At 43.2% G+C, this 25,848-nt stretch overlaps 1 protein-coding gene across 1 annotated transcript in view; it reads right to left on the reverse strand.

Moving 5' to 3' along the window:
• CACNA2D3 (calcium voltage-gated channel auxiliary subunit alpha2delta 3) overlaps positions 1-25,848 on the reverse strand; it is an 877,278-nt gene that overhangs the window by 24,929 nt on the left and 826,501 nt on the right. Inside the window, exon 34 of the mRNA XM_030205518.1 lies at positions 19,942-20,053. Coding sequence (XP_030061378.1) covers positions 19,942-20,053 — 112 coding nt within the window. The remainder of the gene's footprint in view (positions 1-19,941; positions 20,054-25,848) is intronic.

The following is a 25,848-nucleotide window of genomic DNA, read 5'->3' on the forward strand; positions in this document are numbered from 1 at the left end:
TGTGACTTAAAGCCCTAACATGACTTGATGAATCCCCTCCCCCAAACTAAATATCAAGTGTAGAGCCAGTCAGCATAATTTAAGCTAGAAGGAGCCCCTCTTCCCAGTTAAATCACACTGAATATGGACCTCAGTATGGTGAAATAATGATGTTACTCCATTTTTCAAGAATCTTTGTCTCTGAAGATTTTCTCTAGTTTGTTCCAAAAAATTTTATTCCCCCCACCCCCCCAATATCCAGTACTATTTAACCGGTCAGAAACAGCCACTAACGGCCTAAATAGCATTTTTATGGCTAACTGTGACTATTCGGTGGGAAATAACCAGTTATCGTCTGAAAATAACAAGAAACAGCATAAGGTGTGTCAAAGCAAATGCAAGGCGCAGATTAAGAAGGCCAAGAGGGAGTATGAAAAAAAGATAGCATTAGAGGCAAAAAAACATAGTAAAATTTTTTTTCGGTATATTAAAAGCAGGAAGCCGGCAAAAGAATCGGTTGGGCCGCTAGATGACCGAGGGGTAAAAGGGGCCATCAAGGAAGACAAAGACGTAGCGGAGAGACTGAATGAATTCTTTGCTTCGGTCTTCACCGAGGAAGATTTGGGTGGGTTACCGGTGTCGGAAATGGTATTTCAAGCGGACGAGTCGGAGAAACTTACTGACTTCACGATAAACCTGGAGGACGTAATGGGGCAGTTCGGCAAACTGAAGAGTAGCAAATCTCCTGGACCGGATGGTATTCATCCTAGAGTACTGATAGAACTGAAAAACGAGCTTGCGGAGCTACTGCTAGTGATATGCAACTTATCCTTAAAATCGAGCGTGGTACCGGAAGATTGGAGGGTGGCCAATGTAACGCCCATTTTTTAAAAAGGCTCCAGGGGAGATCCGGGAAATTATAGACCGGTGAGTCTGACGTCGGTGCCTGGGAAAATGGTAGAGGCTATTATTAAAAACAAAATTACAGAGCACATCCAAGGACATGGATTACTGAGACCCAGGGGCGTATCTGAACTGCGGCGGTAGGGGGGGCCAGGGCCAGAGAGGGGGGGCACATTATAGCCCCCCCCCCCCGCCGCCGCCGCCATTGCCGATCCCCCTCCCCCCAGCCGCTGCCATTGCTAACCCTCCCCCTCCGTTGCTCGCCTACCTTCGCTGGCGGGGGACCCCAACCCCCGCCAGCCGAGGTCCGCGTCCTCCTGCCGCTGCCGGCTGCCTTTGGTCCTTTCATTCTTCCATTGAAGCTGGCGCCGACGAAAAAGTTTCTTTTGAATCTGACGTCGCTGCACGTTGCACGTTGTACGTGCAGGACGTCAGACTCAGAAACAATTTCTGAGTCTGACGTCCTGCACGTACAACGTGCAGCGACGTCAGACTCAAAAGAAACTTTCGTCGGCGCCAGCTTCAATGGAAGAATTAAAGGACCAAAGGCAGCCGGCAGCGGCAGGAGGACGCGGACCTCGGCTGGCGGGGGTTGGGGTCCCCCGCCAGCGAAGGTAGGCGAGCAACGGAGGGGGAGGGTTGGCAGCGGTAGGGGGGTCCAGGGCGAAATCTGCGGGGGCCCAGGCCCCTGAGGCCCCACGCAGATACGCCCCTGCTGAGACCAAGTCAGCATGGCTTTTGTGTGGGGAAATCTTGCCTGACCAATTTACTTCAATTCTTTGAAGGAGTGAACAAACATGTGGACAAAGGGGAGTCGGTTGATATTGTGTATCTGGATTTTCAAAAGGCGTTTGACAAGGTACCTCATGAAAGGCTACAGAGGAAATTGGAGGGTCATGGGATAGGAGGAAATGTCCTATTGTGGATTAAAAACTGGTTGAAGGATAGGAAACAGAGAGTGGGGTTAAATGGGCAGTATTCACAATGGAGAAGGGTAGTTAGTGGGGTTCCTCAGGGGTCTGTGCTAGGACCGCTGCTTTTTAATATATTTATAAATGATTTAGAGATGGGAGTAACTAGCGAGGTAATTAAATTTGCTGATGACACAAAGTTATTCAAAGTCGTTAAATCGCGACAGGATTGTGAAAAATTACAAGAGGACCTTACGAGACTGGGAGACTGGGCGGCTAAATGGCAGATGATGTTTAATGTGAGCAAGTGCAAGGTGATGCATGTGGGAAAAAAGAACCCGAATTATAGCTATGTCATGCAAGGTTCCACGTTAGGAGTTACGGACCAAGAAAGGGATCTGGGTGTCGTCGTCGATAACACACTGAAACCTTCTGCTCAGTGTGCTGCTGCGGCTAAGAAAGCGAATAGAATGTTGGGTATTATTAGGAAAGGTATGGAAAACAGGTGTGAGGATGTTATAATGCCGTTGTATCGCTCCATGGTGCGACCGCACCTTGAGTATTGTGTTCAACTCTGGTCGCCGCATCTCAAGAAAGATATAGTAGAATTGGAAAAGGTGCAGTGAAGGGCGACTAAAATGATAGCGGGGATGGGACGACTTCCCTATGAAGAAAGACTAAGGAGGCTAGAGCTATACAGCTTGGAGAAGAGACGGCTGAGGGGAGACATGATAGAGGTATATAAAATAATGAGTGGAGTGGAACAGGTGGATGTGAAGCTTCTGTTCACGCTTTCCAAAAATACTAGGACTAGGGGGCATGCGATGAAACTACAGTGTAGTAAATTTAAAACAAATCGGAGAAAGTTTTTCTTCACCCAACGTGTAATTAAACTCTGGAATTCGTTGCCGGAGAAAGTGGTGAAGGCGGTTAGCTTAGCAGAGTTTAAAAAGGGGTTGGACGGTTTCCTAAAGGACAAGTCCATAAACCGCTACTAAACGGACTTGGAAAGATCCAAGATTCCAGGAATAACATGTGTGGAATGTTTGTACGTTTGGGAAGCTTGCCAGGTGCCCTTGGCCTGGATTGGCCGCTGTCGTGGACGGGATGCTGGGCTCGATGGACCCTTGGTCTTTTCCCAGTGTGGCATTACTTATGTACTTATGTACTTATGCTGAATATGCAAAGTATTTTCCTCTGCTAAACCGACTATATAGCACGACTTATCTGGTTAGGTGCAATACTGAGTGCTAGACTAGATAAGATTAATGGTAAAAACGGACTGCATAAATAGCAGTCCTAACTTTAACTGCTATAGCTTAACCTATCAGCTGATAAATATCAGCTTAACTGGGTAAGTGTTTAACAGCCAAAAATACCAGATATTCAATGCTGGTCATCAGAAATGGCCCGGCATTGAAAATCTGGGTTTAATGCCAGTGGCAGGCATTACTGTATCTAATGTGGAAAGGTAGAATCTACCCCCTTCTCCAAAGATTAGTGGACACCCAGGCACCCCCAAAATATTTAGAATGAATATCGACACTCACACTTTCTGACTTCGCCTCTGGCTTGCTTATCAGGCCCACTAGCACCCCAACCCAAGGAGGCTAGCTTGAAGGTAAGACTTGCCTCTGCGGTGGGTATACTCACATCTGGGGCACCATTGGGAAATTGTTGAACACTTTGAAAAAAATACTTGGTTGTAGTGTTACTGAGGGGTGAGGAAGAAAATGAGGAGGAAACAGAACCAAATATGAACAATCCACTATATACAACTGTGATGGATCAGCGGGCACACTAGAGGTAGAGTGTACATGGCTGGCTGGTGCAGTGGCTGCCATCCAGTCTTCAGGGCACATCTAGTCCATCAGAGTTTCAGGATATCCACAATGAACATGCATGAGATAGATTTAAGCGCATCGTCTCCTTTCTATGCAAATCTTTCTCATGCATATTTATTGTTCATATCCTGGAAACCCAACTGGCTAGTGTGCCCCAAGGGCTGGTTTGAGAACCAGTGTCTAGGGGAACATTAGACACACTCCAAGGAAGAAACCTCCAGGGGAGATGCAGCAGAAACTGTAATGAGGCTACTATTTTAAGAACAAAGAGAACATTGATGTCCCATGGAAGGAAGTGCAGGGACTTAACCCCAAATGAAGGATACAAAGAGGGAGCCAAAAGAAATGGGTTGCTGTCATCAAGGATATGGTGAGGCAGTCCTGGCTTTACCTTCATAGAACATAAGGACATGTGATGCTGAGTTTCTTGCAGAAATCAATGAGAAACCGCTATATGGCAAATATCTTGCTACTAAGAATACTCCACATACAGATAATCACAAGTTTAACTGATTCTTCTGATTTTACTTCAATTTTAATGTAATGGAGTCGGACTTGTAGGCATATCATCAGATAAAAGACACTATGAATTGGCAGTTTGTCTCCCGAGGACGTATATAGTTGAGCAAACCGAGAACAAGAAGAATTTCTTCAGAGGCAGATAAGTGTCTTTTAAGTCTTTTGGTCCCAAATAGTGAACAATGATTAACAATTAAAGAAAAAAAAAAACTAAAGAAAAGAAATATGAAAATGTGAAAAAAATGAGGAGGTTTTTTAGACCGGTGAGGATGTTTGCACGGCATTTTTGTTGATACGACAGTGACAGTGACAACAAGCCGAGCATCCAAGGCCCTTTTCCTCCTTCCAAAAAACGGAAGTAAAATCAGAAGAATCAGTTAAACTTGCGATTATCTGTATTTGGAGAAATCAATGAGAATCAGGTGAGTGCATGCATACAATAACAGTAAAACCAAGACTGGCTGTGCCTTCCAGTAACCAGAACCCATCGCATCTGTTCCACAGAATGAGGACTAGATTTACTAAAGTGTGCTACCATCGTAGAGTGCACCATAGCTGTTAATGTTCATTATTAATAAATAGTTATCATTGCATAAAATGAGACCAGTGGTAAATAACACGCATTAATGCTTGTTTGCCTGCAATAATGTAATACTGCCTTTTAGTATATATAACCCTGACCATAGGAGGGGTAAAGCAGGCCTTTGGAATTCACATGAAGAAAGAAAAGGAACCTGATCTTGCAATGGGTCACTTCTCTGTGTTAACCCATAGGAAATAAATCCGAAGGACTGGAAATAAGAGTTTATATACAGTAGACTGTACCCTAGCTTTTGAGATTTTAACATAGCATAAATTAGGTTTTAGGATCTTTCTTTCATTGAAAATAAAAGAAAAATGACTTTGCAAAAACCCATTATAGCTTTCAGGGCAAGAGCCCAGTACTGAAAAATAAGATAATTCATGTAGAGGTAGAAATATACACATGAGCTGAATTTAGAAGCTACTAGGAAAACAATGGGATTCCCACGGGCATGCAGTTTTCAAATTCTAAGCAGTTTTTCAAGCAGAACCGGTGCTTTAATGTTTCCTCAAGGATGGTTGGTTCTAAATTATAGTGAAACACTTGCTTCTAAGGAAGAAATTACTTTTGTTGCAAGTTATTTTATCCATAATTTGGGGTGAGGCATGGATGCCTTGCAACCAGTGTCCATGAGTCCTGCTGAGATCTTTCTATGAGCTTCTCATAGAAACCTGAGCTGACAGGCCCTGTGTGGAGGATGTGGAGAGCCACTTGGAAGAGAATTGAGGAGTTTCTGGCACAGAAAAGTCCTTAAATTATACAAAACCTAAGTAGCTTTAAAATGCTGTTTTGCTTTAGGAAGTGTATAAGGTACTAAGCGCTGAACAGAAGGAAGCTTTAAAGTCCTTCTGTATACTTAGGGATATATGCCATTTGGGAGACATGCCAACGCAGCAGACTGTTGAGCTGGCTGTCTTAAAGTACCACTTTAACATCTGGAGCATAATGTCTTTTTTTTCAGTGCTATGCGGAGGAAAGTTAATACATAATCTATGAAATAACAGTGATTTTACAGAAGATTTGAATGTTTCTACCCCCCTTTTTTCAGACACTATGTTTTAGCTTAGCCTGCACATACATTACAGGAATCAATCACACCAGAAATACGTTTCACATTAAATTATTATTCTTTTATGTTTATTGTTTATTTAAACTTGATATACCACTCAATCTAAACAGGTCTAAGCAGTTTACAAACAAAATAGCTAAGTAAATCACAGGGAAAGGCACTCCATCTTCGGATTGGAAAGCACATTTCACAGACACACAGAAAACACCAGCCAACCTTACCCATAGGTGCGTTAAGCATCTTTGCGTGCCTAATGCGCGCCAAAAGGAGTTATCACCCTGCTACCGCGTGGCTTTTGCGCTAATTTCATTTTCGGTGAACGTCCGATACGGGCATCTGAAAAATTATTTTTATTTTTGGACGCACGTATCGGGCACGCACCAAGTGGCATTTGACTTGCATAGGTCATTACCGCCCGTGTGAGTCTTTACCACTAGGTCAATGGGCTGACGGTAAGGTCTCAGACCCAAAATGGACGCGAGGCAATTTTCATTTTGCCGCTCGTCCATTTTTGGCAAAAATTTTTAAAAAGGCATTTTTTTACAGGTGTGCTGAAAAATGATTCTGCATGCACCCAAAACATGTGTCTACATTACTGCAGGCCATTTGTCAGCGCGCCTTTGTAAAAGGACCCCTAAGGGCAAGCAGGTTCTCTGGAATTCTGCAGAGCTTGCCTGTCCCTCCCTATTGAAAACATGATAGTGAAACAGCACCCTCCACTGGTAGAACTGTAGATGGAGGACACCCGCTCACCTTAGAGGGAACAGTGGTGACAAAATTCAGCTACCACCCCCGAACCCCCAAATGTAGCCTTAAAAAGATATGACTTCAGCAGTGTCTTAAATTTATAAAAGGACAGTTCTGCCCATAGCATTTACATAATACTCCAAACAAGCATGTATGTAGCAGGCTAATTTCATAATTAGCGATGTACACTCAAGTAGGCATTTGCAAAACCGGCAGTGTACACATTCAAAAGTATGTACATAGAAATTGTGCTGCATAGGTTTACACAGGGCATTTTTTGAGGGGGTACTTGGGGGTACTAAGTAACGGCACCTTTTCCATTGTCTGCTAAAATAGGCCCATGGACCCCAAGTTTTAATGAAAGAGCTCAGGCTCTACAAACCAATTCAGTCTTGTCATAGATTCTGTGACTGGTTGCAGGGGGCCTGGCTATTGTGGGGTGGATACTTCAGTGATCACCCCACCCCTGAAGGTTGGCCTAGCATTTGAGTATCGGCACCTTTTTTGCTAGAAAGAACGCACTGGGTTTACATGATGTATGCATGTCTAGGGAAGAGAATAGGGGGTGGGATCAGCACTTATGAATGTATTTCGTAAAATATGCTCATATATGCTGATTTGTAGTGGCACATACATGCAATGGGGTAATGTTAGAAAGATAAGACTGTTTATTTTACATGCCTCCTTAAGGCAGGATGCGTGTGGTCTCAAAAGCTCACATACTACATCTTTTTGGTTGATCCAATCAGAGGTTCTACCATCTTTAAAAGGTTCTAGCTTTGTCTAGCATCGATAGGATTACTGGAACTCAGTATATTGGGGCATTTATTAGGGATGTGCAGTCAGAAAATTTTCATCTTGTGTCGTTTCTCATGTTGTTTACAGGATTTTTCATTTTATTCATTTTTCTTTGGTCATTTTGTCAGCTTCCAATAATAGTGCATAGTCGTTGGAAATACTGTGCACTATGTTGAAAGAAGGTGCACTATTTCAGAAATGGGGACACTCTTTTCCTGATATTGCGTGCATGCCTACATAAGTTTGCCCATGCAAAATGGTTCAATGATGCGTGCTGGTTCCACTTTTGTGAAAGTCTATACACTCAAAGTGCCCTCTTTTCACACAGTGTGCACCATTATTGGTGAATGACAAAAAACACAAAGGACTAAATTCAGTAAATGGTGTTCAAATTTGGGTGCCGAAAAAATATGGATGCTCAGTGCTATTCTATAAACAGTGCTATGAGTTGGGTGCCGTTTATAGAAAAGCACATGGTGCCGGAATCCATGCCCAAATTTTAGGTGTGAGGATTTGCACCAACTAAACCTTGGTGTAAATCCCCACACTTAAAATAGGCATGGATCCCTCAAGTTCTATAATACTGCATGCATCTTAAGTGAATGCCCATGACCAACCCATGCCCCTCCCATGGCCACACACCCCTTTTCAGTTGAACACTAAAGGATTTGTGCATACATCTTTATAGACTAGCGCCTAGCAGGATGTGCACGTAAATCCAAATTGTAGCAAATCAATGCCAACAATTGATTATTATCATCCAATTATTGATGCTAATAGGCTCGTTACACCATTAAATTGCATACATAAATTGGGCATGTACCCAAATTTGTGCATGTAAATAAATAAGCATCATTTATAGAATTCCCCCGCACATGTCATGTTTTTCCTGCTTGTTTTCCTTTGGAAATGATATGCAATGACATGACATTTCCTTTGACATTGCAAATGACAACCCATCCCTAACATCTATACAGCAGGATTTATCTTTTGAGGGCTTACTGTCTGACAAAACAGAGTCCAGGCTGCCTACAGTGCCAACTCCCTTGCTTTGGCAAAGAGTTGACTGGCTGGGTGTGTCTCAGGGACTGAAGTGAGAACCATGTTTTTCTCTTCATTGTACAATGGAGTACAAAATTATCTTAAGAAACCATGAGATCCTAACCCTTGAGACAACATATACTTCACAATAGCACTCTGCCTGGTTTATGAGCTAAACTGATGTCACAAATGCATGGATATGACCTAACAATTAGATGTTTAACTTTGTAATAAGAACATAAGAATAGCCATACTGGGTTACACCAATGGTCCATCTAGCCCCATATCCTGTTTCCAACAGTGACCAAACCAGGTCATAAGTACCTGGCAGAAACCCAAATAGCAGCAACATTCCATGCTACCAATCCCAAGGCAGGCAGTGTCTTCCCCGTGTCTAACTCAATAGCAGACTATGGACTTTTCCTCCAGGAATTTCTCCAAACCTTTTTAAAATCCAGATACGCTAACTGCTTTTACCATATCCTCTGGCACTGAGTTCTTTACCCATTCTGTACCACTCAGGATTTTGTAGACCTCAATCATGTCTCCCCTCATCTGTCTCTTTTCCAAGCTGAAGAGCTCTAACCTCTTTTAACCTTTCCTCATATGAGAGAAGTTCCATCCCTTTTATCATTTTGGATACTCTTCTTTGAACCTTTTCTAATTCTGCTATAACTTTTTTGAGATACAGTGACCAGAATTGAATGCAATACTCAAGGTGAAGTCGCACAATGGAATACAGAAGCATTATAGTATTCTTGGTCTTATTTATCAACTAGGAAAGAAGGCCCGTTTCTCAGAGCAATGAAACGGGCGCTAGCTTTTTTTTGGGGGGGGGGGGGGGGTGACTCACATAAGGAGAACAGTGGCGATTTTCCTGGGCCGCCCCGTGGCTCGTCGCAGTTGTAGCTGGTTCGTGCGCCGCCGCTGTTAGCGCTGTCGTAGCTCTGTGTGGGTGGCAATTTTCCTGGGCCGCCCTCGACGTCTTTGCATTTTGACGCGAGGGCGGAGCACAGGTACAGTAATAAAACTCACCCTCAATGTTTGCTCCGCCCTCAATGTCATGACGTTTGACGCGAGGGCGGGGCCCGGTGGCTTCACCACCACGAACCTTCGAACCCGAAGGATCTGAAGTCAGTGGCTTGGCTTCACTGACGTCAGTGTCCTCAGAATGTTGAGGGTGAGTTTTATTATAGTAGATATGTATGGTTAGCGCCTACCGCTAAACCGGCTATATTGTGTGACTTATCCGGTTAGGTGCAGATTTTCAGTGCCAGACTGGATAAAATTAGCCGTTAAATCAGATTGCGTAAATAGCAGTCCTATTTTTAACCGCTATAACTTAACCAGTCGGCTGCTGAATATCGACTTAACCATGAAAGTGTTTTGTGGCCAGAAAATACTGAATATTCCATGCCAGTCACTGGAAACAGGTCAGCATTGAACATCTGGGTTTAACGCTGGTGGTGGGCAAAGTGCTGCCCACCATCAGCTTTATATTGGGCTAAATGCATATAGCCGTCCCAAGTTGCCTGGATAGTTGTCTGGCTACCAGCACTGAAAAGTGGCAGTACCCGAATAATTTCTGTGAGCCACCGATGACCCAGATCATCAGTGCTGGAATGTGGATATGGGCCATCATTGAATATTCAGTCTCAAATTTGCCCACTGTAGTCTGTTTCCAAAAGCACTGACTGCCCAGGGTGAATATTGACTGGTTAAAATCTAGGCAGCAATTAAGAACAAGAAGAAAAGCATTACTCTTTGTTTGGTACTTAGTTACTGGAAAAAAAGAAACAGGGAGGACAATTTTGCAAAGTCATTTGAGTGAGCTAATAGCAATGTACACACATAAAACAACCATCAGCCCACTGAAAACTGTCCTTCTCCAACATAGATAAAAGCATGCATATTGTTTCACAATGTGTAGAATTCTAGCTGCATTTTTGGAAGGCATTCCTGGGGGAACATTTAGGGAGGGTGAGAAAGTAACACGTAAAGATCGTATTTTAAAATATGTGTGCACAATTTTCCATACAAAATCTTCTCACACTAAAAGCAGATACAAGAGTCCATGGATGCTATGCACCACCAACAATTTTCAAAGGAAAAGTATATGAAAACTGGTGGAAATGTCTAAAATACATCCAAAAATAGACGGTAGGACATGGGTTTTCTCTCTGCCTGCTGACACATCACCTTCTCTTTCACCTTTACTTCCTTCCCATAACCTTTTTACTTTATGACACCATTGCATTTCAATCTGTGATTTAGTTTGGATTTATATTATTTCAACTTTTGAGTTATATTCTAAACATCATCTTTTCCATTAGCCTGCTCATTTTGCTTTGGCTCAATAAAGGTGATGAAACCGTCAAATCCTAGTGAAAAATGTATAGTTGGTCCATTAAAAAGTTATCACTTACTGCTTTGCGTTGACCTTTTGTATTTTGACTGAGCAGCTTCCTTTTGCTTCTATGGGTTTCCAGCTCAGTTGTAAATATTGGGCTATGGTCCTATGAGCTTTTGTTTGTAATTATCTCACCTAATCCAGTCCTTTTAGTGATGGTCTTTGGCCAGAGACCATCAATCACGGCCTTCTCAGGAGTCAATATTCATGCACTGTAAGACAGACCACTAGGCCCCTCATTCTATAATGTGATTGCCTGAATGTATGTGCCATTCATAGTAAGATAGTAGATGATGGCAGAAAAAAAGTCCATACAGTCTGCCCAACAAGATAAACTCATAGTATAAGTTATGATGTGATGCTATATATGTATAATTGATTTTGATTTGTCCTTGCCATTTTCAGGGCACAAACCATAGATGTCTGCTGGCACTGGCCTTGTTCTCCAGCTACTGAAGCTACGATCAGGGCACAGACTGTAGAAGTCTGTCCAGCACTGGCTTTGCTTTCCAATTCCTTGTGTTGCCATCTAATTACTGCTAAGCTGTTTGGTTTCATGCCTTCTATTCAGGATTCCTTTGTGTTTATCACATGCAGGGGCATAGCTACGTGGGGCCACGGGGAATGGGCCCCTGTAGATTTGGCCTTGGCCCCCCCGCCGCCAACCCCTTCGACCCCCTCCCGCCGCCAACCCTCCCCTGCCGCTGCTGCTGCCGTCGGGTACCTTTGCCGGTGGGGGTCCCCAACCCCCACCAGCCGAAGTCCTCTTCTCTGGCGCGGCCACGTTGCTGATCTGCAAGGCTTCTGTTTCTGTGAGTCTGACGTCCTGCATATGCAGGACATCAGACTCACAAAAACAGAAGCCTTTCAGATCAGCAACGCGGCTGCGCTGGAGAAGGGGAACATGCAGGATGTCAGACTCACAGAAACAGAAGCTTTGCAGATCAGCAACGCAGCCGCGCCAGAGAAGAGGAACGTGCAGGATGTCAGACTCACAGAAACAGAAGACTTGCAGATAAGCAACACTGTCGCGCCAGAGAACAGGACTTCGGCTGGCGGGGATTGGGTACCCCCACCAGCAAAGGTACCTGATGGTGGCGGCGGGGAAGGTTTGGCGGTGGCGGGAATGGGGGGTTGAAAGGGTTGGCGGGGGGGGGGGGGGGTCAAAGGTGGTGTTGGCTTTGGGGGGAAGTCAAAAATGGCACAGGGGGGGGGGTGTCGGCAGCGCTGGAAGGGCTAAAATGTGCCCCCTCACCTCGGGCTCTGGACTCCCTCCCGCCGAAGTCTGGCTACGCCCCTGATCCCATGCATTTTTGAATTCCGTTTTCATCTCCACCACCTCCCGCAGGAGGGCATTCCAGGTATCTACCACTCTCTCCGTGATAAAGTACTTCCTGACATTTTCCTGAGTCAGCCCCCCTTCAACCTCAATTCATGTCCTCTAGTTCTACCACCTTCCTGTCTCTGGAAAAGGTTTGTTTGTAGATTAATACCTTTCAAATATTTGAAAGTCACATCACCCTTGTCTCTCCTGCATTCTCAGATTATAGAATATTATTAGCATGTATGCGCGTGAATGTTACAGATTCCCAATAAGTGCTAGCTGGGCACTAAGCGGTATTATATAATCTTAGGGGTCAATATACAAAGTGATTAAACCAGCTCCTGGCCAGTTATATCACTTGTGCAGGGCTAATTGGTGATATTCAGAGTCATTTAACTAGTTAGTGCTGCTGAATATCAGTATTAACCACTAAACTTAAAATCTGCTATTTTGTGGGCAGTCTGGGGGCAGAGTCGGCACTTATGTGGTTAAGTGCCAATATTTAACACTTAGGGGTGCTTTTACTAAAGGAGTGGTGCGCAGCAATGGGCTTGCTGCATGCCAATCCAGAACTTCCACCAGGCTACCCCAGAACCAGGGGCGTAGCTACGTTGTACGTGCAGGACGTCAGACTCACAGAAACAGAACGAAGCATTGCAGATCGCAAGGCTTCGTTCTGTTTCTGTTCTGTTTCTGAGTCTGACATCCTGCATGTACTGTGCAGGAAGTCAGATTCAGAAACAGAACGAAGGAAGAAGAGGACCTCGGCTGGCAGGGGCTGGGGTCCCCCGCCAGCAAGGGTAGGCGACGGCGGGGGAGGGTTGACGGCGGTGGTGGGGGGGGGGTGAAGGTTGTTGGTGGTGGCGACAGCGGCGGCGGCGAGGGGTGTCGGCAATGGTGGTGGGGGGTCAGCGGCACCGGGGGGGGGGGGGGGCTAAAATGTACCCCCTCACCTCGGGCTCTGGACCCCCCTCCCGCCGAAGTCTGGCTATGCCCCTGCCCAGAACATGCCATTTTTTTCAGTTCACTTACTGCACGGCCATTTCTTGTCCTCAGAAAAAGATAGCCTTTTACCCACTGCTAGCGATGGCTCCGTTTACTGCAGCTTAGTAAAAGGACTCCTCAATCATCTAAGTTAACCGGACAAATCGGACCGCAAAAAACACAGTCCTGTCTTTATCTAGTTTCACTCAGGCAGTTAAAGGCTGAATATCACATTAAGGGCCCTGTTTAGTAAGGTGCACTAGCGAGTGCTAAAATTAGCATGCACTAACCATGTAGATGCCCACAGAAATATTATGGGCATCTACATGGTTAGTGCATGTTAATATTTAACACACGCTAAAAACGCTACCGTGCCTCTAGTGTGGCTTAGTAAACAGGGCCCTTAATCAGATAAGAGCTGTCTGCATAAACCGAGATATTCAATGCCAGTGTCTGGACATGGCCTGGCATTGAATATCTGGGCTAAATGCCACCACCAACGAAAAAAATACTGAATGCCAACAGCTGAATATTTACTTCTTAGTGCAGAATTGTGAGAGGGCATTCATGAGGCATGTGCATTTCCAACAGTTATTTATTTAGATTTTGCTCACACTTTTTTGGTAGTAGCTCAAGGGGAGTTATATTGAGGTACACTGGGTACCTAAGGCAATGGAAGGTTAAGTGACTTGCCAAGCTCACAAGGAGCAGCAGTGGGATTTGACCCAGCCACCTTGGGATGTCAAGATGGGTGCCCTAACCACTAGGCCACCATGTGCACATGTTACAGAATAGCAAAGTTTACATGACAAAGTGCAGCATTTAAGTGCACACATTTATGCCTGCCCTACACAATGCATAACTGGGCGTGCCTAAATGTTGGCATGTAAATGCCAACTTGTGCTAGGATTCTATAATGTCCAGGACTGTATTCTATTCTGGTTGCCCAGATCCTGTTATGTTAAATTTGCATGCTGTGTCCAGCATTTTGGCACCTAATTTTTGAAGTACTTTATAGAATTGTCCCCTAGGAGTCATAAACTGGCTTTGCACACAGTTACGCCAGGTCTATGGCTATAAGTATCCTGTGTAAATATTAGCCCTGCCTATGACACATCCCTGCTCCTCCCCTGTGAACCGCTAAGCCATTTTAGCTCATTATTATAGAATATCGATTAGGTGTCGTACCACCATTTATGTGCGAAAATGCACACTAACCCATATGAATGACAGTATTCTATAAATTTGAGCATGCAAATTGCACTTAAAGAGCAATGATTGGAATTTCCTCCACCTCAACTGACCCGGGAACAGAAAACGTGACCCAGGAATCCAAACAAGCCCTCATGGCAACACACAGCACTGTGGCTGAGCTATTAGGGCAGCCTAGTGGCATATCATTACAAGTAAACTTAGGCATAGAAAGGTACAATCACTATTATTTAGAACTGAATTGTAATTTGAAAACAAAATTGTAGTGCATACCCTATAACAGAAAAATAACATTTAGGTGTATCTAAGCAGTGAAATACATAGGATTCTGAAGTACCCAAGAGACAATAACAGATGTTCCAGAAACTAATCCATGGCTACAGGTTTTTTTAAAAAAGAGATTTACTGGGTGACCCTAATATACTATAATACATTGATTATCTAATTCTTTTCCACAGCTGCCAAGTTCACTGCCTCATATGGTGCTTCTCAATATTAACCCAGGCTTCCTCATGCAATTATTTAGAACATGATAAACATGATTAATTTTTTTGAGCAAATACATGTGTTGGATCTAATGGCTTTTGAAATCATCTATTTATGTTCTCCTAAAATAAATTATTTGTTGAATATAATACTATGGAAGCATTCTATAAGCCACAGGAGATAAAGGAGCTAAATCCTCTGATATTCTTTTAAAGTTACTTCTTAATGGCTTCTCTGTCACATTGGAACAGGAACAGATGTGGAACCAGTCTCTGCTTCATGGTGGTGGTCTTGGCAAACCACAAGTAATATTTGACTTGCAGACGAATACTAAAATGTGAACAGTCCTAGTCACAAGGAGAAATTGAGCATTCCAAAGGAATTCCTATCCTAAATACACAAAAGGTCTTCAGAAAGGACTCTGTCATGCTCTGAATTTATAGATTAAATATACACTACATCAAGCTTTGATCCTAACAGTCCACTGTGTCGACTATTTTTTTTAAAAAACTTTTTCACTCTAAACAAATGACAGAATTAAGAGTTAAGAAATACAGAGTTTTGTTGCACTGGCAAGCAAGTAGATTTAGATATGTGGACAATGATGAATGACTATGGGACAGCCTTCTGCAGACCACAGGCTTAATATCCAGATGGAAAAGAAAAATATATACATGAAAATAAACTAAGCTTCTTATGTGTATTGGCATTTAATATTCTATTAAGAGCTGTTGAACCGTATAATTCAGAAAGAATCCTTTTGTCAACTATATGGAGGAAATTCTATAAAAGATTCCAACATTTAGGGGCCATATTTGTGTGGGAAGTGAACCTGTTCTATAAGAGCACTTATGTATGTAAATATTCTGATAAAATGCTAGCATAAACTGGCTTTGCACACAGTTACGCCAGGTCTATGGCTATAAGTAACCTGTGTAAATATTAGCCCTGCCTATGACACATCCCTGCTCCTCCCCTGTGAACCGCTAAGCCATTTTAGCTCATTATTATAGAATATCGATTAGGTGTCGTACCACCATTTATGTGTGAAAATGCACACTAACCCATATGAATGGCAGTATTCTATAAATTTGAGCATGCAAATTGCACTTAAATTAAGGTGACCTGTTATAAAATGAGGGAGTCAATGTGTATGAGCATTACAGAACTGCCACAGAATTTGCTTTTCTTTTTTTTAGGGCAGGGCCGGATTTAGGGATAGGCAACATAGAGGGGCATAATCGAACGGGGGCGCCCATCTCTGGGGACGACCCCGGGAAGGGGCGGAGCCAACCGTATTATCAAACAAGATGGGCGTCCATCTTTCGTTTCGATAATATGATCGGGGACTGCCAAATCTCAATATTTGGGTCGACCTTAGAGATGGCCGCCCTTAGAGACAGTTGGCACTGGTTTTCACCAATAATGGAAACTAAGGACGGCCATCTCAAAACCGGTCAAATCCAAGCCATTTGGTCATGGGAGGAGCCAGCATTTGTAGTGCACTGGTCCCCCTCACATGCCAGGACACCAACCGGGCACCCTAGGGGCACTGCAGTGGACTTCATTAATTGCTCCCAGGTACAAAGCTCCCTTTCCTTGGGTGCTGAGCCCCCCAAATTAGACTCCCCACAACTGTACACCACTACCATAGCTCTTAGGGGTGAAGGGGGGCACCTACATGTGGGTACAGTGGGTTTTGGGTGGGTTTTGGAGGGCTCCTATTTACCACCACTAGTGTAACAGGTAGGGAGGGATGGGCCTGGGTCCGCCTGGCTGAAGTGCACTGCACCCATTAAAAATGCTCCAGGGACTTGCATACTGCTGTGATGGAGCTGGGTATGACATTTGAGGCTGGCAAAAAAATGTTTTAAAATTTTTTTTAGGGTGGGAGGGGGTTGGTGACCACTGGGGGAGTAAGGGGAGGTCATCCCTGATTCCCTCTGGTGGTCATCTGGTCAGTTCGGACACCTTTTTGAGGCTTGGTCCTGAAAATAAATGGACCAAGTAAAGTCGGCCAAATGCTCATCAGGGCCGCCCTTTTTTTTTCCATTATCAGCCGAGGACAGCCATCTCTTAACCATACCCCGGTCCTACCTTCGACGCCCCCTGTCCCACCTTCGCTACGCCTCTGACACGTCCCCTTACACTTTGGCCACTCCTGCGACGGACTGCAGTTGAGGGCGGCCAAAATTGGCTTTCGATTATGCCGATTTGGCCGCACCTGAGAGAAGAGCGCCCATCTCCCGATTTGTGTCGGAAGATGAGCGCCCTTCTCTTTCGAAAATGAGCAGGATAGGCTACTGCCTCTAGTGCCAAATTTTGATAGGTTGCAGAGGGCTGCTGCTGCTTGCATTCCTTAATTTGGGCTGAGGTCATAAGAACATAAGCACTGGGACAGACCCAAGGTCCATCAAGCCCTGTATCCTGTTTCCAACAGTGACCAATCCAGGTCACAAGCACCTGGCAAAATCCCAAAACAGTAAAACAGATTTTATGTTGGCTTAGATTATCTTTTAGTGCAACTGGTATGCGGCAGCAAGCAATTTCTACTGCAGAGTTCAGGGCGGGGTTCCGGTGCTTACGGAGCCTATAGCGCTATGCCCCCTCTTCTCAGATAGGCTGCACTCTTTAAGTGTTGGTAAGTTCGGCTATGCTATCAGCATTCTTGACATCACAGCTAGTAATCACAGCAAGCTACATCTCCTCCTGTCCATATCACATCCAGATCCCACATTAAGCAGTTACCTCTGGATTCTATATAGCATGCCTAGAGATCTGTGTTGCAATCAGCGCAGATTCCATAACAATGCGTGTAATTTAACAAGCTTAACAAGCTAATCTGCGCTGATAATAGCACTTAACAAGAAATAATGAGCACCAATTGGCACTGATTAGAATTTAGGCGCACAACTCACTAAGCGTATTCTGTAATAATGTGCACCAAACTTCTAACACACGCAGGGAAAAAGGGGTGTGGTTATGGGTGTGGAAATGAGCTTTTCATGGGTGTTCCAAAATTTACGTGCCTAGTTATAGAATATGGCCTAGTGCACCAAAATCTACATACTGGGATTTACGCCACATTTTCATTTGTGTAAACAGATGCATGTAGGTTTAGGCACTAAAATATCAACTAAGCATATTCTATAATCTGCGGCTAAATCTAGCCGCTGATCACATAATACGCTTAGTCACACTGATTTCAGTGCCATATTTAGAATCTCCCCCCCTTAATGTGGGGATTTTACACAGCAGCTGCCTTTTTAATGCAGGAGGCAGTAGCATGGGTCTGTACTACTATCTAACGCATGATAAACTCAGAATTAGCTGCTTAAAGCAGCTTAGTAAAAGGCCGCATGGGTAACACGCCCGCTTTTTCTATTTTTTGAATTACTACTACTACTTATCATTTCTATAGCGCTACTAGACATACGCAGTGCTGTACACTTGAACATGAAGAGACAGTCCCTGCTCGACAGAGCCTACAATCTAGTTAGGACAAACAAACAGAATAAATAAGGGATAAGGACAAAGAGTAGCAAGATTCTGTGCAGAATCGTAAAGAGTAGCAAGATTCCGGAATCCCATAGTAGCAAGATTCTGTGCAGAATCCCAAAGAGTAGCAAGATTCCAGAATCCCAAGACTACTAGTACTACTTATCATTTCTATAGCGCTACTAGACGTCCCTGCTCGACAGAGCTTACAATCTAATTAATGGCCATGTGCTAATTTTCCCATTAGCATATGGCCATTAGTGCATGAGCCCCTACCACCACCTTTTTTGGAAGGCTCATGCACTAATCATGCACTAATTGGTTAGCGTACAGTTTACAGAATAACCCATTTTCAGCACTGATTTTTTTTCAGTGCCATATATAGAATTCACCCCTAAATGTACAGTGCCATGGTGAACCTAAAAATGCCTGTTTAATTTCTAATTTCCTAGCCAAGGATCACTTTCATTTTCCTGTAGAGCGAGCATATACGATTGCATTTTCAGAGTTAACTACTGCAGTCTCGCCATCAGCATGCTATGTGTTACCTGACTGGAGCATATAGAAAAACTCTCTTGTCCTCTTTCCTTCCAAAATAGCATCCCAAGTACTAAGTAGTCCAGTCAAAATGACTACTTGCTTTTTCTCTACAGGAAAAAAAATCCCAGTACTAGCACTTAAGGGACCCTTTTACAAAGGTGCGCTGAAAAATGGCCTGCTGTAGTGTAGACATGTGTTTTGGGCACGCGCACAATCATTTTTAAGCGAGCCTGCAAAAAAATCCCTTTTTAAAACTTTTTGCCGAAAATGGACGTGCGTAAAAATGAAAATTGCCACGCGCCCATTTTGGGTCTGAGACCTTACTGACAGCCATTGACCTAGTAGTAAAGTCTCACAAGGTAACCAGGCGGTAATGACTCACGCGCGTCAAATGCCACTTGGAGCGTGTCCACTAAGCGAGTCCGAAAATAAAAATTAATTTTCAGATGCGCGTATTGGACGTGCGCCAAAAATGAAATTACTGCAAAAGCCATTTGGTAGCTGGGTAGTAACTCTATTTTGGCGCACGTTGGGCACGTGTAAACGCTTACGCAGCTTAGGAAAAGGGCCCCTAAGTGTCCAATGGGTGCTATTTTGCTTCAATAATAAGCTTTCTGCATCAGGTAACAGTTAAAGCTGAGTTTACTTTCCTGACCATGAAAAGCCCAGTTTGTAAGGGCTTTAACATTTGACTCATCAGTGATTGCAACAGTTTCAGCTGTTAAGGGGTTCTTCTCCCCTAAACTGCACTTTTTAAAAACATGCCTCAAAGAAACAGGGCCCTTGGAAAAGGGAGCACACATCTTTTCTGAAATTCATGATCATGGTCTTTAATTTCTGTGGATTTCTTAGGTCACAAGGAGGTTAGGTTAGGTCAAGTTTTCTGGTAGGACACAGTGAATAGCTTTAATTCAAGAATGTTATCAAACCTTTGAATGACCCCTATAATAAGAGGCATGGCATCTTGTCAGAGATGATTAAAATACCTCAAGATATAAGATAGGAACTAGAAATGCACAGCCCAGCAACATAAACTCAGCAAAATAGTTAAAACTCTTCCAAACAAATCTAGAAAAATGTTGAAAAGGCTTACTTGAAACAGCCATTGCAAGCGATATTGCCTGTGGTCTCCTTTATCGTGCGTTCTGAGACAAATGCCGGATATTCAGTATCGCAAGGTTCCAGGGCTTGCTTGAGTCTCTGCGCTACAGGCATGCAAGAACACCGTATGAGATCTCTTTGTTAGCAGAAGAAATTATATTTTGAAAAAATGTGAGCAATAAAAGCAACATATACTGAATTCTGCCTCTCTGGAATGGTTTCCTGAGCAGTGCATGATATATTGTTTCATAGTGGCATGTATGCAGCAAACCTTTTGAATTCTAAAACATGATTTGCCTTTCTCATGTAACTTTTCTATAGACATTATTGACCATTTTAAGATTAGTTATTTACTGCGGTGCTTCCAGCTGCATCTGCTGGACATTATTCTATGCAGAGTTTAAAACAGTTAAAATTTAGGTTTCACAGTTAATATGATTTTTAACACTTCTTTAAAGAAGCATCATGATTTGTGATAGAAAGCAAAATAACATCTTCCAGATCACAAACACGACCCCTATATCCATTTGATTCTCTCACTCAAATGAAACAAAAAAAAAAATGCACGTTGTTTAGCTTTCAAAAACTTTGCTTGACCAAGATGAGGCTGGGTGTGGTGGGGAGCATACTGACACCAGTGGCTGAACTACTATTACTGTTACTAAGACATCCATTTTCAAACAGCCACTTCGCAGACAAGAAAACCCGCGATATATCATCAGGCAAATTTTCAATTGAATTTGACCAGCTGGTTTCCACTTGAAAATTTGCTTAATTCTACCTGTCCAAAGTTGACCACCTATGCGTAGATTTAAAGGCTTATTTACAAAAGCACGGCAATATTTGCATTTACCACACTCTGGGGCCCATTTATAGAGCGGTGGCAAGCCGAACGTGGACATACCGCTCACTTTTCCGGAAGAACCACCAGCCCAACGAGGACACCAGTGGTAGTCCCGCCTCGAGCACGTGCCATTTTCAGGGGGGAAAAGAGAACCCTTGGAAATGGCTTGTGCAGTGGTAACCCATCGGTAATCGGGCATCACTGCGTGCTGCCTGGTTATTGCCGGGTTACCGTGGGAGCCCTTATTGCCACCTAAATGGGTAAAAATATCCCCTTGGTAAATGGACCCCCTTAAGAGGTAAACATAGGTGCAGTAAGTGCAAAGCCTACGCAGTAAATGTAGGAGTGTGGCAAGCATCTGCCCTGCAGCCAGCACACAGGTCAGACACTTACCTACCCAATTTTTAATCTTGCATGCACATTTTTGCGCCTCCTTAAGTTGTGTGTGCTAATTTGACCATGCGGCCAATTGCGTGCACAACTTAATTGATTAACAATCTAATCAGCACCAATAATTGGTACTTAACCAATTAGTGGCACTAATTGGCTTTAATTAGAATTTACATGCACAAATTTCTAGGCGTATTCTATAATGCAGTGCACGTAAATTCTAATGTGCACAGTCGAAAAGGGAGCACGGAATGGGCGGTGTGTGGTGTTTCAAAAAATATGCCCACTATTATGGAGTACACGCGATCTGCGCCTATCTTAGGTGCATGTATTGAGGCCTGGTTTTAGGTGGCCTAAATAGGTGTGTCTAAATTTTAGGTGCAAGAATGGTGCATGAGCGTATAAACTACGCCTAACTTTAGGCATAGTTTATAGTATCGAGCTAACCACATGGTTTTATGGTGACAATTTTTAAGGCGCCATATATAGGATTTCCCCCTTAGCATACAAATTGCACACATAGTTTACAGAATAGTGTCAATTATGCATACGACTATGGCATTTAGTTGCAGTCATTTACACCGACCATTGACATGGCATAAGCAACTGCGCCTAGATGATGGCATATACTGTAAATGTCCAGTAAATGCAACTTAAATATCAAAAAAAGAAATCTTTAAACAAATAGGTCTTCAGCTCTTTCTGAAAAGTCATGTCAGTCAACTTCAGATCTAATTTCAAATGGCAAAGCATTCCACGTTAAATCTGCTTGATATGCAAGGGATTGAACATTTTTAAAAATATCTTATCACTTTAGCATCAAGGAAATGCAATATCAAGTTATTTTCTTACCACAACCATCTAAAGTAGTTTGAAAAGGATATTAGCTGACTAAAGTAAGAGGGAGCCTGACCTTGAGATATCTTTAAAATCAAGCAGCTTAGTTTGAACACAGCACGATATTCTGCAAGTAACCAATATCACTTTAATAGCAGTGAATTAACTTTCTCAAACTGACTTGCTCGACATAAAAATCTAGCTGATGTATTTTGAAGATTTTCCGCTCAATAGTCAGCATTATTTAACCGGCCAGAAATAGCTTCAAGCAGGCTAAGCAATAGATATCTGGCTATCTCAGCTGAATATTAGCGAATAACAGCTAGCCCGGTCACCGGCTATGTGTGCGACATACCGGTTTAGTGCCAATATTCACTGGTTGACCAGCTAAGGTTAGCGGACAGATAGACCTGCATAAATAACAGGTCTATCTTTGGCCACTATAACGTAGCCTGTCAGCCGATGAATATTGGCTTAATCGGCTATGTGCATAGCAAGCAAAAATACCCAGGAAATTCAATGTTGGTTGCCAGATACGGCCCGGCCTTAAATTCATGGTTTTGTTGCGGACCGCTGGAGACAGCCCGGCTATCTCCTGCAGTCTGAATATCGGCTCCTTTGTAATTTAACTAAAACTTTACAAGCACATCCCATATAAAAACTATTACAATAATCTATTGGGTCAAACTGTAAAATAATAGGCTGCTGTGCCTTTGCCAGAACTAGTCTTGCTTGAGTTCTTTATGCTGCAAACTGATTGCTTATAGAATAGAATCCTATTAGGTGCCCCCTCCAGGGGCCTAAATCTAGGCCTGCCTTTAGAATTTTGCCCTCGTACTGATTGGGGGAGGAATTTGGGCAGAGCACAGGTGGCAATCCAAAGTATACATGTAAGTTATAAAATAAACACCAATGCATCTATCTCAGCTATATATAATAGATTTAAACATCTTGATATACTACTTTTCTAACATACAATACAATTATAAAAATAAGTATAGAATGGAACACCATAGCTGAATGGGAAGGGGAAATGGGACTTGATATACTGCCTTTCTGTGGTATTTTGCAACTACATTCAAAGCGGTTTACATATATACAGGTACTTATTTTGTACCTGGGGCAATGGAGGGTTAAGTGACTTGCCCACAGTCACAAGGAGCTGCAGTGGGAATCGAACCCAGTTCCCCAGGATCAAGTCTGCTGCACTAGCCACTAGGCTACTCCTCCACAGAAGGAAAGGACTCATTCAACAAGGCCAGTCACCATCCCAATCAATAAAATCAAAACTATACTGTGAATATCATTGTCTGCAGATTTCACCAGAGTCTTATGTCAACTCCACACTAAACGCTTTCTGAAAAAATGTGTTTTTAATTTCACCCTAAACTGTTTAAATGATGTCTCCATTGTCAATTCCAAAGGGAGTTGATTCCACAGTGTAGGCACCCACCAAAATAAAGCATTTTCCCTAGTCACCACTAAACGCGCCCTTATACGACTTTGGGTTGCAAGTGAAAACGCAGCTCCGGATCTCAACATCTTCCCTGGCACATAATACTGAATTGATGGCATCAAATATATTCATACACCAAGTTAGTGTAAATGTACGAGTGCTGATTTTGGTTGCTCTAGAGCTGTCAGTTAAGGAGTGTTTTCTTTGCCTGAAGTGCCAATGTGTGGATGTTGTCTTGCCTCAAGTGCAAAGTGGCTAATGGTACTGTTTGGACCAAGATGGTATTGGCCCTTCACACACCAAGGTTGTTGGACATGGTGAAAAATCTGCTCCACAAATAATACTATTGTGACCCCTGCGGCAGGCATTTTGTGACGCCGAAACATGGACCATGTCAGGTCCTTTTGTGTAAGCAGCTAATAAAGCATCTTTTAAGCACTATCTGTAGTGCTGAATTTGTCCTTTGGTCAGCCTTTACTCATGTTTGATTGAATTAAAAAGTGAGGCCACAATTTTAACATAGTTTCATTTTGGAGGCTGAAGTTAACTATATGGAGTTAAGGAAATGACTCCTATGATCTCTCATGTAAAGCCCTGACTATAAAGAGCAACATTTTAAAACCTATACATCTCATTGAACTGGTGTAGAAGCTGACACGGAATGTTTTCCCCATGCACATCTATTCTCTTTGGGACATGGGAAATAGCAGTTTTCTGAAATTGTTTGGTTAAAAGGAAGCTAAGAAGCTAAAAGGATTGGCTGCTAAGGTTAGGACACTAACCAGCTTATTTTCGAAGGAGATTGCCGGCCATCTTCTGACACAAATTGGGAGATGGTTGGCGATCTCCTGAACCCGGCCAAATCGGTATAATCGAAAGCGAAGTTTGGCCGGCGCCAACTGCTTTCCGTCGCAGAGCCGGCCAAACTTCAAAGCAGGGTACAGAAGGCAGGACAGGGGCGGGACGGGGGTGGGATAGGGCGTGATTACGAGATGGCCGGCTTCACCCGATAATGGAAAAAAGATGGCCGGCTCTGATGAGCATTTCGCCGGCTTCACTTGATCCATTTATTTTTAGGACCAAGTCTGAAAAAAGTGCCCCAATTGACCAGATGACCACTGGAGGGAATCACCTCCCCTTACTCCCCCAGTGGTCACCAACCCTCTCCCACTCAAAAAAATGAAAATAAAACATTTTTTTGCCAGCCTCTATGCCAGCCTCAAATGTCATACCCAGCTCTCTGACAGCAGTATGCAGGTCCCTGGAGCAGTATTTAGTGGGTGTAGTGCACTTCAGGCAGGTGGACCCAGGCCCATCCCCCCCACTACCTGTTACACTTGTGGTGGTATATGTTGAGCCCTCCAACCCCCCCCAAAACCCACTGTACCCACATGTAGGTGCCCCCTTTCACCCCTTAGGGCTATGGTAGTGGTGCAGAGTTGTGGGGCTGGCCAAAATCGGCTTTCGAAAATATCGATTTGGCCGGGATCAGGAGATCACCGGCGATCTCCCAATTTGTGTCGGAAGATCGCCGGCAATCACTTTAGAAAATGAGCTGGATATACACCTATTTATCTGTACATATTTACAGAGAAAGAAAGAGAGAATTTGAATTTTTCTTTAAGTGAGTATATGCAAATGTAGTCAAATTACAAAAACAGTACTCTAATGTGGTATGTTGTTAGCTTAGGAACAAGTTAAATCATATTGTTCTATCTAGTGTTGGTTTTGAACAGATGCCAGGAAATATCAAAATGTTCTTAATAAAGTGCAAGTCAGGAATAGCAAATTAAGGCATCACTTTAATCTTGAGGAATGCTTTGAGCTGAAACTAAAAACAGGTTTAAAGGTGTGAAATAATAACTTTGATCTGTTCAATCTGCATAAGAGAGTCAGTATTTCTTCATTCACATTATTATTGTCAAAACTGTTTGTTTATCCAGCTGTCTATCTACATACAGCTAAAAAGCTTTTCCTGATATGAACTGTGGGTTCCTGTGAGTGCATTACCTCATGCCACTCAAGGAACAGATATGCTGATACAAAATTTGTGATTTTGGAGAAAATAGTGCCATTTTAGTTCATTTGAATGCACAGAACGAAAGGTCAATACACAGAAAACAAGACACATCCATCCAGAATTAAGAAGTCAGCTTTCTGAAATGAGTACGCCCATGATCTGTGTATATTCAAAGTTCCAAACACCTTCCCCCCCAAACCCTCCCCCCCACACATCCTTGTCAGAGTCTTCAGGTTGGACACACATGTGCCCGCACACACGCATAAAGTGATCTCATAAGCCTGCTTTTCTTTTGGAAAATAGTCTAAAATAAGGTGATCCTTTTTCATTGGCCCAGCTTAATATATTTAGG

This window comes from Microcaecilia unicolor, chromosome 6 (genome assembly GCF_901765095.1).
Source record: "Microcaecilia unicolor chromosome 6, aMicUni1.1, whole genome shotgun sequence".
NCBI classification, from domain to species: domain Eukaryota; kingdom Metazoa; phylum Chordata; class Amphibia; order Gymnophiona; family Siphonopidae; genus Microcaecilia; species Microcaecilia unicolor.